Source organism: Corvus brachyrhynchos, unplaced genomic scaffold (assembly GCF_000691975.1).
Source record: "Corvus brachyrhynchos isolate BGI_N302 unplaced genomic scaffold, ASM69197v1 scaffold32, whole genome shotgun sequence".
Classification (NCBI taxonomy): domain Eukaryota; kingdom Metazoa; phylum Chordata; class Aves; order Passeriformes; family Corvidae; genus Corvus; species Corvus brachyrhynchos.
In genome coordinates, this window is record NW_008237919.1 from 4,213,080 (window position 1) to 4,230,971 (window position 17,892).

The window sequence follows — 17,892 nt, forward strand, 5'->3', positions numbered from 1 at the left end:
CAGAGGAGACTGTAAGTAACGATGGCGCTGCCAGCGGTGGTGTCAGCTCTGCTGTCACTGCGGAGCCGGCCTGCGCAGGAGTTGGCCAGCGTGCCTGCGGCATTTGTCACAGGCGCTGGAGAAGCCTAGGCTTGCTTTTTCAGCAAATAATGGATTTGCGCCTGCGGTATCAGCACGGCTCTGGTGTGCTGTGTAAAACGCTGCTCCACCAGTTGCATCTTTTTTTGCAGAGTAAGGATTATATACTGCCCTTGGCTCTTAGGATGGGCACGTTTCGTTGAACTTTGCTCTGAGTATTGGTGTCACTTCTTCCCTGTGAGGAATTCTGCAAAAGGGTGGTAATATAATGACATTTGAAACGCTGTGTCTGCACAAGATAGTTTGCTGAAGAAACAGCAATCAACTTTCTATATGCCACTAAGTGCTTTTGAGAAGAGTCACATATTTCTCAAGATGAGCTTAAATTGGCCTTTTGGGAGTAGCATGTTGAAATGTTGGGGTAATGCTACCAAGTGTCCTGAGCAGTAGATACGCTCATGAGATTATTTGACTTGATTTGAATGTTTATCTGTCTTTACCAAAAGGATACATAAGCTTCATCTGTTTTAAACACCTCCATGATTTTAGTTTAACTTGTTTCTGTTTTGGGGTTTCCATTGTTGGTTTTTGTTTGTTTTTTTTTTTTTTTCAGGCAACACTACATTACAGGACTTATTTATTGACGTATATCTTTTGGAATGAAATAGAAAGCAACACAGAAAAGGTGCAATTATTTATAAGTAATGACAGTTCATTTTTCCTTGGACGCATATTTGTTCCTTTTGATTAACCCAAAAAACCTTTGGTGGAAGCAAAGAAACAAATACCTGTGTTTCTGTAGACCTAAAGCCTGCTGGAGGATAAATCATGCTGCACACCTGAGAGTTCTTCATACAAGCGAGCCTTGGTGTAAGTGGGCCAGAAGCAGAACGTTTTGGTATAACAAGTACATTTATAGCCATGAGTTTTTATACTACAGAGTTTCCAAACTTTTAACTTCTTCTTCTAAAGGACTTACAAGGGTGAGCATTCGCATGTCACGAATTAAGAATACTATAGAGTCTGTTTCAAAGGCAGTGTCTGGCACTCACAGTGAACTGGTGTCACGGATAGCTCGATTAAAGTCCCACTCAGGTACTTTGGGTAAAGCAAATAAAAGCAGTGCAGATGCGAATAACATCAACGCAAATCTAGAAAATGATAAACAAGTCACAGATGTCAGAACTCAGGACGATTGCAACAGAGGCCCAGCTGCAAAGAAATCCACTTGTGCAAGTGAAAACTTGGAATCTGTGTTAGTAAGTTCAAGCGGCACTTGTCAAGATACTCCAGAAGTTTCAGCACCTACTAAAAATCACCTTTTTCATATAAGCTACTTTTCTACAAATTTTGGAGAGACTTACAACTTTGTAGCTGATCATATCAACTCTTACTTTCATAATTCTGTTATGGAACAAGAAAGAAAAAGGAATGCTTCATTACAGGACTCTGAAGAGAGGAATAAGCTTGATTCATCAGCAAATACTGTAACAAGCAAAGAAAAGAGAGTGGATTCTGCAGGTACTTTAGCTCCTGAAGCAGAGGCTCTGGGTGCTGAAAAGACAAATACTGCTCTCCCAGTTTCCACTAAAAAAAGTATTGCAAACTTTCTTTCGTATCCCAGTAACAGCGTACAAGCTTTTGTAGACAGCTATATTGGTGGGCTGGTTCCAAAGTTAAGATCTGATACAAAAGTTGTTTCACCAGAAAAGAGTAAACAGCAAGAACAAGAAGTGTCTGAGAAGAGTGATGAGGCCAAGACTGCAGAAGAGAGGGAAAAGCATCTGTCTCTTCAGAGAGAAAAGGCAAGTCTTTGTTTAGTGTTAATTTACGTATTATTTCTATGTATATTTTATACAAGTGTATATATATGCTACACTAGTGTATATACCTATATGTAAGCATAGATATGCACACACTTTTACTTACATAAATAAGTATATACCTGTGTATATACTTACATACATATGTACACATACTTTTACTTATATCGAAGTACTTATACTTCCATATAAGTATATATGTGTTGTCCCTGCCCACAGCAGGGAGGTTGGAACTAGATGATCTTTAAGGCATCTTCCAACCCAAACTGTTCTCTTATTCATTCTGTGTAGTTGGATAAATAAATAAATATGTAAAACTATATATATTTTATACATATGTGCATACTATATGTAAACTTACAAATACATATATGTACTTAGGAGTAGGAATAGATACATGTGTGTATAAGTATTAAATGTTTTATGTAAGTATGGATATGTTTATGTAAGTTTATATATAAAGTGTGTGTGCATATATATATATACACACACCTCTGTGTGTGTTGTAGGTACATATATTTAGTTCATATATACACAGAGTCCATAAATACAGTCAGATCTAGTTGTGCTTTTTTTTTGTAGTTATAGTAATTTTACAGTTCATGTTTTGTTAATGTTTAAATACTAGAAAGTTGCCTGAAAATTCATCTGAATACATACTGACATGTTTGTTTGGTGTATTCTTGTTGTGAGCTGCCTTTATTTTAGTTTTCTAGTAAACAAAGAATCAAAAGGTTTTTGTTGGCGGTTTAAGCAGTGCTTACTTGGAAACTGTAGGAGATCTCTAGTACAACATGCTGTTCATTACTTCTGAGAAATCTTAAAATAACACGTTGAAATTAGTCTTGACAAATTTTACACATTTCTTAGAGTAGTTTTATGTTGTCTGTTTGTCTTCTTTAGATCATTGCAAGAGTGAGTATTGATAACAGGACTCGAGCTTTAGTTCAAGCCCTACGGAGATCCACGAATCCAAGAGTCTGCATCAACAGGGTTGAAGAACTGACCTATCATCTTCTAGAATTTCCAGAGAGCAGAGGAGTTGCAATTAAGGTGCAAATAGTTTTTATGCTTAGATTAAAAAAAAATCAGACAGATGATTGATAGAGAATAACATAAAACCTCATTCTGTGCTTTTGTGGACTAGTCATATTTCCTGTTTGTAAAGATTATAATTTGAGTGTCTCTTTTTATAACTTTGTAGCTGATTCAAGCAGATTCATATGCAAACTACTGGGAGTTTAGCTAAAGGCTCTTAAGATTGCAGTGTTTAATTTAGAAGCATACGACATGGTCATGTGGATAGGTAGTATAGTTTTTTCCAGTGGTAGATAAAGGTCGTACATTGTGTCCTCTGTGGCAGTTGACCAGATGAGAATGTGCTGTACAGTTGATCTGTATATGCACAGTACTTTCTATGCTTGTTTACATGCTTTCTTCGAGGAGAGGTGGCAAGAGAACCATCAAATAAATTCATGTAATCTAGTCCTACTTATGTCCTTCCCTGCATTGAGAGGGCAGGAGGTGGGTGGTAGACTATTCTAGAAGTACTAGCTAAATCACTGCATTTGTCAACCTCTTGCCTTTTCCAAAAGATGCGACAAACGTGTGATACAGATTGTAGAAATTTCTGGAAAAGTATCCTTTGGGAATGGAGTGCAGGCCAGGTGAATCATCTGGTAGGGTATAGGTCAGGCATTCACATAAATATATGTGAATTACTGAGAGTGTATTCACTACTCCCATTTTGATTGTAATGCTGTATATCTTTGTGGTAAAGTACATTTAAAAATGCTCTGTGTTTAATTTTTGTTTTGATATTAGTGTATTTAGAAGGCATTTCTTGTTTTGAAGCAGTGTGATACTTACTAAGCAAATCTGGGGTTTTACCTATACTTTGGTGCTTCATACTCGAGTCTACGCTTGGCTGATGTGATACTAACTCAATAAAACTAAACTGGTAAATGTAGCTTTTCTAGCTATTCAAAAGATTTATGTATCATCTTGATTGCTTAATTCTGATAGGTAGTTACTATAGCAGTGAGGTGTGTACAACATAATACTGACATCCATTCTTTCCCTTGTTAGAGAAAGACGTGGGTAAATACAGATTTAAAGAAGTTTTCTTCCAATTTTAACTAATATATTACTTCTATACTTAAATGCCACATTAGTAAATTTAAGAATGGATTCTTTTGGTCTAAACATATGGTTAGAATAAAATATCCTTGTATTTATCAATAGGAAAAATTAATCCCATGCCTGTTGCGACTGAGACAGGCTAATGATGAAAGTCTTCAGGCTGCTGTTAGAGAAACTTTAGCTCTGATTGGATATACAGACCCTGTGAAAGGTTGGGGAATTCGAGTCCTCACCATTGATGGAGGAGGAACAAGGTAAAGCTTCTGGGGTTTTTATATGCTTGTAGCCTTTTTCATTCTGTAACTGGAAATAAAATTTCATTCTCTCTTTGATAGAGAAATACCCAAAGAGGCAATTTATGAGTTGCATTTCTGTTACATTTGACTATCCAAGTGATGGGTATTGTTTTTGTATGCATTTCTGCTTGAATGGTGTTTGTTTTGGTGCTCATTTTGCCATGCGCAGTCATCTTGCTCTATCCCAACACAGTTCACACTGCTGCATGCCAGATACTGTTTCATGCTAGAGAAGCACAAATCTAATGGTCTCTAATGCATCTCTCCCATTATTTCAGACACATTAAATTGAGGCCAAGCAAACCCCCCACTGGAAAATACTATGCCCCAGGGGGCATTATATAGCCTTGTTAAGACCAAAATTTAAGTGCTGTGTGGTGGGGATGCAGCTAAAATCCATCCTGAGTCTACATCCACAGAAGTTGATCACCCCTCAGTCTTTGCTATAAAACAGTATGGCTATAGCTGTTTAATACTATTTTTCGTATGCCTGAGTATGTCATTTATATTCAATATTCATCATTCTATTTTAACTGTGTTCTGCTGCTCTTTTATTTCCTGAAATATTCAGGATTCTTACTGTTGCAGTTATTAAATTATAATGAGCTATAATGAAGCCAAGGTGATTGAAAAATTATTAGAACTATGTGAGATAAGACTGCCATTGTATGTGAAGGGGATTTTTGTGTTTCAGGGGTTTAGTTGCACTTCAGACTCTACGGAAACTAGAAGAATTAACTGGAAAGCCGGTTCATCAACTTTTTGACTACATCTGTGGCGTAAGCACAGGTAATTATTAAGCCACAAGGTGGAGTTTTGCTATCAATATAGTAAAAGAACATCTGAGAATAAATGTAGATTTTGCAGTTTCTGACTTAAGAGTGTAAGCTATGAAAATACAGTTGTGATTTCTAGTCTTTCTTTTTGCTTCTGAGTAAGAACTTCGGGCAGTTCATGATGAACTTTTGGCCGCAAACTGATTTGTCATTTTTTGAATTTACGTGAAATCTTCAACTTGCGCACAGAAACATTTATCTTAGATATTTATGGAACTTTACAGACTACTAAGGTAATATCCCTCAGAAATTGGTACTAGGTCAGTCATGCTTCCTTTATTAAGGTAACAGCAATGTTTCATCTGTATTAATTACCTGCCAGAAGGACAGCATGTGCCTGTAGCAAGATCTTGAATGATCTAAATTAGAGGAAGTGGTCAGTGCTGTGGTGCCCTCTGTTCATATTGGCCTGTACAGGCTGGAGAAATGGCTTGGCAGGTTCAGTGAAGCCAAATATGAAGCCCTCCATCTGAGGTGGGCTGACAGGCTAGAAACCAGCTTTGCAGAAAAGGACCTGGTCTTGTTTGGAACAAGTTGGATGTGAATCATCAGTGTACTCTAGAGCAAAGAAAGCTGACTACATTGGCTTGCATGGACAAGAACGTACCCAGCAATTTAAAGGGTCTCTGTTTGGCCACAAGTGTCTTGTTATGGGCTCCTCTATAAACCCTTAATCTTTTGAGCAGTATGTTTTTGTACATACTGGATATGTCTGGCAGAAAGCCAAGTAGTCAATCAGGGGACTGGAGCTCATGACATGTAAAGGAGAGAGTGCAAAAACTGGGTTTATTTGGCCTTGAGAAGAGAAGGCTAAGAGTAGGCCTTTATCCTGGTTCAGCTAATGGGAAAATAAAGAAAAGATGGATCTAGAATCATTTTGAAGGTGCACAGTGACAGGAAAAAAGCCAACAGACAAGCTGGAGTATGGGAGGTTATAATTAGATATGGGATCATGCTTTTTCTTGTGGGGATGGTCAGATACTGGAAGGAGTTGCCTGCGCAAGCTGTATAATCTCCATCCATGGAGATACTCAAAATTTGGCTGAACAAGTCCTGAGTAACCTTTTCTAATTATACCTGTTGGGACAGGAGGTTGGACTAGATAATGTCTACAGGTCCCTCCCAGACTTAATTACTCTTGTGACTCACTGATAAGTTACTCCTCCCTAGAAAGTAGGAAATTCCAAAGCGTAAGTTTCTCCTTAAAAGACAGTAATCTCCTTCAGAAATTATGTTACACCAGTAGCAGCAGAATTAAGTTTTCTACCATAGGAGGTATGCTGTGGTTCACTAGCTCAGCTTCCTTTAGAAGCCCACATTCTTCAATTTTTTGCTACACTTATATTCTATACAGTTTAATTCAGAAATTATATTAAACACAGATTACCATGAGTAAAGTGTGTTCCAAGAGATTTGCTTAATAGACTCAAAGTAGTGGACGAGAATGCTTAGGTCTCCTAGACAGAATTTGTTTGTAGGCACAATGTAATTCCCTGCTTTACATTTTTAATAGTCTTCCAAGTCCTTTGTTAATTAATTTAGCAGTAAGTGGTTGGTTGTTTGGAAGATGGTTTCCCTGCTAAACACTTCTCCAGTGTCATCTTTAAGGATAATAAAGGTAGATAGAGAGGCCTCTTGGACAGAGAGGCCTAGTGTTCTTAATTTACTCCCACTACCATCACTAGAACTAACTTTGTTTTTAATTCTTCCTTAAATTTTGGGATGTATGACTGCTAGTAAGTACTTGGCATATTCTTTTAAATTTTTTTTACACAATTAAGCTTTTGTCTGCAGTTGTCCAGCTTGCAATAATAAATGAAAAGACATGGCTGGGTGAGGTTGTGCATGTCTGCCAGCACTGCTGGCAGTTCTGTTTGTATTGACAGTACCTATACTGATAGTCTTGCAGCTGAATGAATTGTGATTTACAAGAGTGGTGGATTTAATGATAGGAAGGATGCCTCTTGTGCACTGCACTTCTCTTTTCTGCTGCACTTTTTGTATTTCATACTACTGTTCAGCTGTTTTGCCTTTGAAGTTTATAAATACCCTTGCTGTGAATTCAGCATTACTGTCTTTGTAGTTATCTTCCCTGTACTTCTCTTCGCTGGGAGTCAGAGGGTGTACATACAGGCAGTCACAGAGAAAGATCATTGCAATGATGCTGTAATAGGCCCTGCATACTTTGAATCTGCTCACCAAAATAGCAAATGTGTGATCTTGTAGAACTGGTGCTGGTGAGTTTCGAGGAAGAGAATGTGGCAGAGGATTTGCATGACCTGGGAAAACAGTGTTTCTCTGCTGCTACCTGTTAAGTCTGTTGAATACAGGCATCTGATGATTTGGCACTTGAGAAAGTTTCTCTTGATGAAACTTTGTGTCAAGTAGGCCCAGGTTGCCTTAAGCCTGTGTGCTGCCTTTTAAGAAACTGGGACCATCAGTCCACTGATGCTCAGCTATCACGGGGGTGGGGATTGTGAGAGTGAAAGAGGGCTTGGAAGTCATGTTTCTTTTAAGGCCACCTGTAACTTCCTGTATGCAGTTTTTTCTGCACATGCATTATATTCTTACTCTATTTCAAGAATTGGCACCTTTTAAAATTAGTTTTATTCAATCCTATGGCATTTATTTTCAGATTGAAAAAATCATGTGTCCTAGTTATTACTAATGCTTAATTACACATTTTCATAGTATGGCACAACTAGATTTAAAGGTTATGTGTGTTCCTTTTGGTTTAATATATCTAAGAATTGTGGTAATTCATTAATTTTATTTTTCCACAGTCCTTTTAGTGGTATTTAGCAGAAGTGCTTTTTGAATGCTGTTATTTTGTTCCTGCAAGGGTAGGTCATAATTTTTGTTAGGCACACACTAGATGGCAGCATGTATGCAACTAATTATAAATGGTTGCAACCAAATGTAACCCAAACTACTGAAATCTCCTTTATTTTTACAGAATTTTTCTAGAATATTTCTCTACCAGCTTAAGAATTTGAAAGGTAGCAAATAATGCTCCAAATAATTTTTTAATACCACAGCATGGATTTATCTTATTTGTTTCTCTTTGCAAGTAAAGTTGTAAAGGATTTCATTTGCTTTCTGCCATATACTTGTTGTAATCTGCAAAATGAAATAATGTAATTTTTCAACTTCTTATATTTCTGTTTTTGAAAATAGACTTTTTCTATCTTGTATATATTCTTTTAAAACATTGTTTGTCATGTCTGAGCAGGAATTTAGTGATATAAATGTCAATTGGTCTTCCTGTTTCAAGACAGATATTCTGCTAACCTATGAGCTATGTTAACTGATAATCCATTTTTGCAATCTTACTCCAGGATACATTTTACATTGCAAAATATTTGTTTTTTTCAGGAGCTATATTAGCTTTTATGCTGGGGTTGTTCCATATCCCCCTGGATGATTGTGAAGAACTGTATCATAAATTAGGATCAGATGTTTTTAAGCAGAATGTCATTGTTGGAACAGTCAAAATGGGCTGGAACCACGCCTTTTATGACAGTGATATATGGGAAAAAATGCTCAAGTAAGTAAAAGATGATCAGGTGAAAAGTAATTAGTGCAACGTCTGAGTGCATTTGGTTTTGTTATTGCTTTACTGGTGTGCAGATTCTTAAAACAACTAGAAAGGATTAACATATACTCTCATTCTTTTGAAATAGCTGTTTTTATATTTACCAAAACATTGAAAGCTTTTAATGTAATGAGTTAGGTTTCTGGGGAATAAAGTAAGCTTTACTGCAGTGATTTCTGATTATATTCCTGTATGCTTGCCAGGTCTGCTTGATCTGATTCATTACAGATCTGCTACAAATTTTACTAGCCACCTGCTGTGCCTTTTTTCTTAAAGGAGATTGGTGAGATATGAAATAATGTGCTGCAGTAGGGATTTTTAATGTTTGCTGCTATATTGAAGGGCTTTGTCCATTGCCACTTGCTTTGAAAGGGAAACGAGCTGTAAGGGTTGCAATGAAAAATTATCCACAGTGTCAGAGTTGCCTGTGAAGTATATTCACATGCATTAATGGCTATTTGGGAAAATCCACTAGAAAGAATTACTGTATTACAGGTTTTATTTCTTAGTTTTATTCATCTGTGTTTGTATCGATAGTTCAATTGTTTGTAATTTTTAGCAAACTAGTGTCATAGTTTCCCACCCAGCGTAAGTTGACCCTGTCACCAAAAGAACCGGAAGAATCTTTTCTGAGAGCAAACGTAAAATGGTAAAAGATTCCTTCTGATAAGTAATAACAAGTTCCTTTGGGAATGCGATTACTGTGGTTTATGGAATTAAAAGAGTTTTTCATGACATAATAGTGGGAATACCAGTGCTGTCTGAATTTTAAGCATCTTACTTCTTTGATGTAGAGAACTTCTAGGCACTTCTTCTCTGTGCTCTTGCATATTTTCAGAAATAAATATGTTTATCAAATTAATACAATGAACTTTTCTTCTCAGATATCTGAAAGTCTTTTTTTAGAAATTAGATTTTTCTGTCTTCTCTCATTTCCTTTCCCACCAATTAAAAGAAGTCTTATGAAAATCCCAATAACCTCATGTGAAAGTAATTTGCATGCCTTTAATTAAAATACTATTGTTTTTTGCAACTACATGTAGCACATGAGGGAGGTAAAGAGCTCTACTCCTGTGCAATAGAGAAAAGCAGGCAATTAATACATTATCCATAGAGTGAATTAAAAATTAAATGTGCTGATCAACAAATGACTTCTTGGTGACCTGCGATGTTGAAGGGAGATCCTGTGCCTGCACAGCATTTTGTTGAAGGGATTCGCTGAGGCTTCGCTGTGGTGTGGTGGCCTAGAGCTTAGAGAGAAATCGTAAGGTTATATCTTTATAGCAATATTGAAGGTCAGGTCTAACATTGTCATAGCATGGGGAAACTGCTTTTTGTTGTTTTTTGAATTTAAAAGCTGTACCTGTGCTGTGTGCATTTTTGTAGTTTAAATGGTAACTTGTCAGCCTTGCTTGAAATAGAGACAATCCATTGACAACGTAGAGATATATGTAATACATGTTTAGTCCTACCACAGTACCAGTGGTGGTATTTTCTGGCAGAAGGTGTTCTTGCTCAAAATAACTAAGTTGATGTTTCATCAGGCTAATGCTGCATGCGTTCATGGGGTATGCTATAAAATGCATTTCAGAAAATGACAACTAATTTTGGTTAACTGATGTTTTATCCAGAGTGCTTTAGGGAATTGGTTTCATGTGCTCTGTATATGTCTGTTTTAACTCCTCTTATGTATTTCTTGAGTTGCAGTTTGAGGACTGGTTTTAATCATTTATGTTATGCAGAAGATTTTACTTACAACATATCAGTCTATGTAATGCTATATTGAATTGCATTTTTAAGAACCTGGCTTATAGTTCCAACTTCTCTGTTTTCTTTTGACTGTTGTTGACATACACAATTTTCTTCTTGCATGCTGTCTTAAGAACTGGAGAAATTTGGTGAGCAGCTAGGGGTTTTCACAAGCTAGCTAAAATCTCATGTTGGGAATTTATAGTCTTGAGAAGCAATCAGTCACTGTATGGAGCGTTAGATAAAAATTACACGTTCTCTTTTGGTAGGAAAGTGGATAATGCATGTGTTTGGGAATACAAGTAATAATACTTCAGTATTTGTTTTGCAGATTGAAATATAAATTGACACTGCTCTCTAGTGACTAGATGGGCGACACCCTCCATACCAGCACATGGTATAAAAGTCTCTCCTGTAGGTTTGGTAAAGATGTCATAGTTTCGTGGTACTACTGTTGTAGTTAGGAGAGGGTAAAAATTACAGTTTTGCCTTTTGCATTGAATGCTTTTTCTCCAGAGTGTTTGCATCACTGCTGTAGCCCATTAGAATGTTTCTTCCAGCATATGGTTGGCAATATGTTCTTCATAGCATTATTGAAATAAGTGTTGCAATATTAGTGACTTGAAGCAATGAAAGAGCAATGTTTGTGAAAGAGACTTGTTGTTTAAGTAGGTCATGTCTAGAGGACATAGGTCACAGACAAACACAAACAAAGTAGATAAATGGAAAAATAGGATGGCAAAAGAAATTATGTGTAAAGTAATAACCAATGAGTGGAAAAATGTAAAGTGCTTACAGGATTTAAAGTAACTTTAATATCAAAAGTGATTTGGTGTTGTCATGGACAGTTCAATGAAACATCTGTATGCTTGTGGTCAAACAAGATGATTCAGTGTGTGACAGTTGGGATTGAAAATACTATAATGCCATTATATTAATTCACAATACAGTTTCATTTAAAATATTATTTACAGTCCTGGTTATCCCATTTTAGAGAATATTTCTGTTGCAAGATTGGGGAAAAGTAGCCAGTGATGTAAAGACAACACACATTAGGAGTCTTTGTCATTAACAAAAGCAAACAAGTTAAAGTGGTAATTTGAGATAGTAAGGCATCTTGAGAATTACCAGTTTCTTCTTTTCTTTGGTAACAGGGTACTATTCAATAAAATTAAAATTAGAAGGCTTTATTTTTTAACACGTATGGGAATAAACTGTGGAATTACTTCTGCTGTGACTTCATAAAAAAATTGAACAGTGAGAGAAATACATTTATGTAATATGCAATTACAGTATTAATGCTAGCAACAGAACTAAAATAAATGTGGAGGTGATATTAAACTTTACTTCTTAGGCCATAATGTCTGAAGTTGCGTAGTGGTTTAAGGGATTTCTTGTACCTACTCTGAAGTACCAGTTTCTGGCCCTCATAAAAAACAAGATGTGATGAGATGGTTATTCAGTTTGATGGTTCCTGTAATTAAGCAGAGGATATTGCTTATGCATTTTTTTAATCTTTGCATGCAGGGTCTGGGAAAAAATACAGACATTTCACAAGTAGATGAAAGTGATGCAAATCAGCAGATGTCTTTGATATCTCACCTCTGTCAGTCTCATTTCTTTTATTCCTACTTGATGGTTCTGTGTGCCTTTGCCTCCTTCTGTAATTAGTTAGTGAGTCCAGATGGCACTCTTCCCCTTCTGGCTGGTGATTCTGAGACTGGAATCAATGCAAAAATAAAATAAAACAGTGCTACTGGTACAAGAAGTGTGTCAGCAGGCGTTTTCCATCATAGGACTGGAACCTGTCTCCCTTACTTCCTTCCTGTCAAGGACATGTATACAGCCATCCTTCAAGCACAAATACCCAGTAGAAGAGCAGCAAATTGTCCTAATTGCACATACATGCTGCTGTGACCCATCCCACTGAGGGGCTGGGGCAGCGTGATGCCAATCGATCCCAGCCCCTCCCCTGGATCGAGTTTCCCAAAGAGCAGACTCAGAGGGTGGGTCGAGGGGCGGCTCAGAAGCCTAAGCCGCACCCCCTGGGCAGCACCGGGGTCCAAGCCGCCTCCCCCGCACTGGTTCTCTGCTATTACTCCCGCCTCTCGGTTTACCCCAGTGGCTCTTGTTGAATTGTATCCGACCCCTGGCCTGTAACTCATTGGTTGTTTTCCCCTTTCACCACGATTTTCAAATTCCCTATAAAACTGAGGACAAGCCTCGGGGAGGGATCCCATCGCACTGCATCCCTTCCGAGCTTGTTCGGGTTGTGAAACTTCTAACAATAAACCTGTTGGGAGTCAGACCCGAACAGCCTCTCTCTTCGTCTCCGAGCTAACGTGCGCTGATCCCGTTGGCTCCTGCCGTGTTCCCTCTGCAGAGAAGCCAGCGAGCTAGCCCAGCCAGCAGCTCTTTTCCTGATGCCGAAGTCGCTTCAGCGACGCACAGAAGTAACGCAGCTGGGCTCTCTCTGACCTGGGGCACGCCAGAGCTCGTGCCTCGAGCACAAGTACTGCGTTACATACAGTCTACTGTCTGCATGGAGGACTGCTGCTGCAGTTGACTTTAAAGCTTCTTTTATTTTCTGACCTGAGTAGGTCGATAAAGGTGTTGTTTTTAACAGCGGAAGTGCTACTACGTCCTGTCATGGGTGCAAGCTGTAGATGGATGATCTCGTAACAACAGCACATGGAATAGCCTTACTTTAAAAGCGTGGCAGTATGGAAAACCGTCATTGCACAATAAGGCAGATGTACCACCAGTGTTTGGGTGGGCTGTGTTCTAGGGGAGGAAGAAAGCTTGCTGATTTAATGGAAAGCCTGTTTGGAAACATTATGGGTGATCACCCATCCTGCAGGAGTTTTATACCTTAATTGTAAGCAAATCAAAGTTGAAATACATGGTGAGGTGCTATTATTGGCTAGTATGGTAATTTGTTCCAGTCTCCTCTACTGTGCAGAAGGGCTGCCTTCTGGTTAGCAACAGGAATACTGACCCTGATGCCGATATGATGAGAAATTACAATGCTGACCATTAGTGTGATTTATAAAAATGTATTCACGTGAAAAAAATTTTGCCTCAAAAAGGGATGGTAAATGCATATTGGATTACTTTTATGGAAGATTACATGTAGATGTTGTAACTTTCTTCTAAATCATAGGGAATGCCATCTTTCTCTCTTTAGCTTTTGTTTCTGTAACTACAGAAGAGTGATTTTTCATTACTGTAGAACCACTTAATAAGGATGTTGGTTTTTTGATTCCTAAATGTAGCAAAGTATTTTGTGTAACTATGTAGTTGAGTAATCCTCATGATTTATGATTACATATGTGAACTGAGTAACTTGAATCAAGACCTCTTCAGTCACTCCTCAGACTTATTTCCAACAGACCAGAAGGTTTGAAATGTCAGTCCATTGAAGTCAATTGTAGAAATCTGATTGTTAAGCCTCGCATCTTTTAAATGCGAAGGTCTCAGAAATAAGGATGATAAAAATGTACATCTCGTTCATGCTTCACTGATGGAGCGTTTTCAATTTTTTACATTTTTTTGTAGAGAAAAAATGGGCTCAAATCTTATGATTGAAACAGCAAGAAAGTCCAAATGTCCAAAGGTAAGTACAGTTTTCTAAGGTAAATATTAGTTGTGTATTTCACAAGTATTTTTAAGAGTTCTGAGTAAATTCTATACCTAGAAGAATATTGTATAGACAGCATGAACGTTGAAGTGGTCTTCAGGCTTCCATGTGTGATAACCCATGCTTTTAAAGGATAAAAATTAGATTCTTAAATTTCTGCAGCGATTTCTCATAATTGTACTACTAGTTGGAATGTATTGCAGAGATGTTAAAAAACTTGTAAGCATAGAAATACTGGGTCAGCATTTTGGCGTTGTGCAAAGCTTGTGTTTTTCATGTAAGAATTCTAGTGTTTGGAGATCCTGTCATGTCAGCTGTGATCTGTGTTACTGTGTTGTGAGAGGACAGGGTTTCTTCTCACTTTGTTTGGAGTACCTGGTTTTCTCTGGTCACATTCTTAGGCCCCAAGATCTCTTCTCTTCCTGTATGATAGAAAAGACACCAAGTCATGGGAAGGGTGTTACATACAGCAGCAGCACGAGAATGAAAGATGAGAAAGCATGGGTATTTTATTTTTGGTGAAGGATAGGGTGTGAAGAAAGAAGAGAAATATAATAGGATGTATTTCAGAACAATCTGTAATTAACAGGTGTTTTGGTGTCATAGCACTATATTCAATGCTTTACTGTTAAATGGAAGATATTCACATTTTTCTAAACTTAGTAACATGTGCCTTACTGACTGCATTCCTAGTCCATGTCTAAAACAAGGATATGAAAAGGCTGGTGTGGTATGTTGCTTTCTGAGAGAGAGGCTATCCTATGTTGACTTGAAAGTTATCTTTGAACCGGGATCTTTGGCTTCCTTCCATGTTCTTCAGTAATAAAATGTGAATATAAATAGAGTTGAAACTAGCTGTTCCCAGTAATTGCTTTATAGTGCTGTCAGTGGTGGCACTCTTTACAAGGCACAGCAAATTCAAGAAAAAACATGCAGTTATATGCTCTGCTGCTGTAAAATTCATGGCAAGATGGATTTTTCCAGAAGGTGCTGAGCCCTTTGCAACTTAGACTGCGTCATGGAGTGTACATGGGTATTGCCAAAAATAAAAGCATCCATTTAATACATTTTCTACTAAATTTTCTGAAGTTATTTTCCTTACTGCTTCTGGTAGTGCTTAGTGCTTAAACCATCCTTTTGAGAAAAACAGGAAGCTTTTCCTCCATCAAATGATGGAGTGCGTATCAGGCAGTGTTTTGCTTTTGCATTGTAATGCAGAAGTTATACTTTTGTTTTCTATAAGGATGTATTTACAGTGAATAAAATTATTTAAATTAAGTAGCTGAAGAATGAAAATGCATACAGTGATATCACAGCATCAGCTGTGCTGTTGAGTAACATTTCATGAAAACACCCTACTCTGTAAAATAGTAAACAAGATAGAATTGAACACCCACTTGGCTGCTAAAGAGTGTTGTTCTGACAGTGCCCGCCAGGCTGGCTGCATCCCCTCTAAAGGTCTTGCAGATTCTAACACTCACCCATAACTATATGTACTTTCTCCTTGTGATCATATCTGTAAAATACATTCTTTTTGCCATTATAGTTGGGGTTTTTTCAATGGAAATACCATTTGGCTTTTCACTTAGATGAACATATGTGATTTCTGTTACCGACATTTTGGTATCCTTACAAAAAAAACTTGAAAGACTTAGTTTGATTCTTGTGCAAGAGAGATTGTTCCTGCAATTCTATAACTCTGGTTGCAATATTAAGTAATCATTTTCTTGGAGGAAGAAATTGATTGACAGTTCTGACATTCCTATTTAATGGCATTGTTGTATTGCTGGTTACAGACTTCTGAGAATGAAGTACTGTTCCTAAAGGAAAAATATTTTAAAATCACATAGTTGACACCAGCATTTTGTTTAAATATTGTAGATATTTGTAGAAATGGAATAGCTGGCAAAACAATTAATTGAAGGTTAAAAATAGCATTTTTTTTACACATTTGGGTCTCTTGTTTCTGTTTTACATTCACTTTTTAAAATCTAGATAGACATTATAAAAATGTTAATAAATCATGAACCTAGTAAGATTCCAGAGGTGCATTAACGTATCAATTGAATTTCATATGCTGGGAAGCTTTCGTTCTCATATTATGGTTGTTATTATCCTCTTATATAACTAATTTTGTTCCTCCTCATTTACTAGGTAGCTGCAGTAAGCACCATTGTAAACAGAGGAACACCACTGAAAGCATTTGTGTTTAGAAACTACAACCACTTTCCTGGTGTTAAGTCCCATTATATTGGAGGCTGTCAGTATAAGCTGTGGCAAGCAATTAGAGCATCATCTGCTGCACCAGGTTACTTCCAGGAATATGTTTTGGGTAGTGATCTTCATCAGGTAAGTTGAAATCTTCTCCTTGAGTAAATATTTTCCAATTTTATACCTGAGAAAAAACATGGTCTTAATCTCTGAATCAAAACTAAACAAATGATTTGGTAGCACAAAGGCAATCTAGGACAGATGGGGTAAGAAAGGATATTTTTAGCTTCTATAGCCATTACAGAACTAGAAAGGCTTAAAAATCTTAGTCTTCTCAATACAAATCTAAGCTCTTCTGCTGTTGCTTTCTTCTCTGTCTGGAAGGAAACCTTATATGAGTTGTAAATTGCTCTGACTTCTGCTTACAACTGGCATTTCACTGAGCATTATTTCACTAAATAGATGGCGTAATGTAAAAATCTGTCAATATTGAAAAATGTGAAACAGGATGTACACTTCAGTGTTCTTTCTCTTAGTGCATAATTTCAGTTTATGGTCTGCTTTTTAAATCTTTCCATTGATAGCTTATTCAGCTTTACCCTGGTTCTGGGCTAGTAAGAAGAGTAAGGGATGCCGCAGCAGTAAGATTAAACTCGGAGGACAACTGCAAAAGAAATTCCCTTGAGGATAAAGCAGTGTCCTATCAACAGTGCATGTTATTTTATTGTATTACAGCCTCTCTTGGTGACCCTGATAAGTAAGGAACAAAGCAAATTAATTTCTTAAGTAGTTTTTTAACCATAGGGTTTTAGTCCTCCAGTGCTCCTGTATTACTCTGCAGTTCTCCAAGTTTTCAAAGAGTACTTCTTGCAGTGCATACTAATTTAAAACTATTAGTATTTATTTTAATAAATATCTGATGCAGGTCTGTGGCAGAAAAGATGACAAAGGGTGACTGAACCAGAGGCCTTCAACAAAGCATAGGATTGAATCACTTAAGTTTAGTGAAAGCATCTGTTACATTTCTGTCGTATTAATTCATATGATGGCATTAGCCTCAAATGCTGGAAGAAGTAGTAGCATATTTTGAGTAATAAGATGTACCTGGATCACATACAGAATTTCTGATGGTGTCCATTGGAAGACAGTGTAATATCTTTATCATTGTAATGTGCTTGAGTAATACTGAAGTTTAAAGGCTAACAGATAAATGAGTATAAGATGAAAGAGAGAAAAATTCATTAGATTAAGAGGTGGTAAAGAGAAGCATTGGTACAAAGAAACAGCTAGAATTTAATCTGAAAAAAGCCATCATATTTCCATATTTTGATTCAACATTTATAAGGTGATGAAATAATTCAGCTCTGTAAAAGCTCTATAGAAATTACGGGGTGAAGGGGAAGGGCTCCCATGGAGGGGCAGGTTCAAGAGATTCTGAAATTCCTTTCATTTTACTGTTTCCCCTTTTTGTTCAGGACACCCTCCCATATCTGACTGCCCTCCACAACCTTCCCAGTATGGT

The 17,892-nt window shown here is 37.2% G+C and overlaps 1 protein-coding gene and 1 long non-coding RNA gene across 2 annotated transcripts in view; one reads left to right on the forward strand and one right to left on the reverse strand.

The window, feature by feature from the left end:
* The window catches only part of PNPLA8 (patatin like phospholipase domain containing 8), a 40,648-nt gene that overhangs the window by 2,726 nt on the left and 20,030 nt on the right, over positions 1–17,892 (forward strand). Inside the window, exons 2-9 of the mRNA XM_008632758.2 lie at positions 4–11; positions 692–1,883; positions 2,805–2,954; positions 4,146–4,297; positions 5,034–5,128; positions 8,551–8,722; positions 14,078–14,135; positions 16,314–16,508. Coding sequence (XP_008630980.1) covers positions 783–1,883; positions 2,805–2,954; positions 4,146–4,297; positions 5,034–5,128; positions 8,551–8,722; positions 14,078–14,135; positions 16,314–16,508 — 1,923 coding nt within the window. The 5' untranslated portion in view covers positions 4–11; positions 692–782. The remainder of the gene's footprint in view (positions 1–3; positions 12–691; positions 1,884–2,804; positions 2,955–4,145; positions 4,298–5,033; positions 5,129–8,550; positions 8,723–14,077; positions 14,136–16,313; positions 16,509–17,892) is intronic.
* LOC108446464 lies at positions 9,762–12,237 on the reverse strand. Its single transcript, XR_001861643.1, has 2 exons — positions 12,122–12,237; positions 9,762–10,020 (listed from the first exon to the last, which is right to left on the reverse strand). It is a non-coding gene; the product is annotated as an uncharacterized LOC108446464 (long non-coding RNA).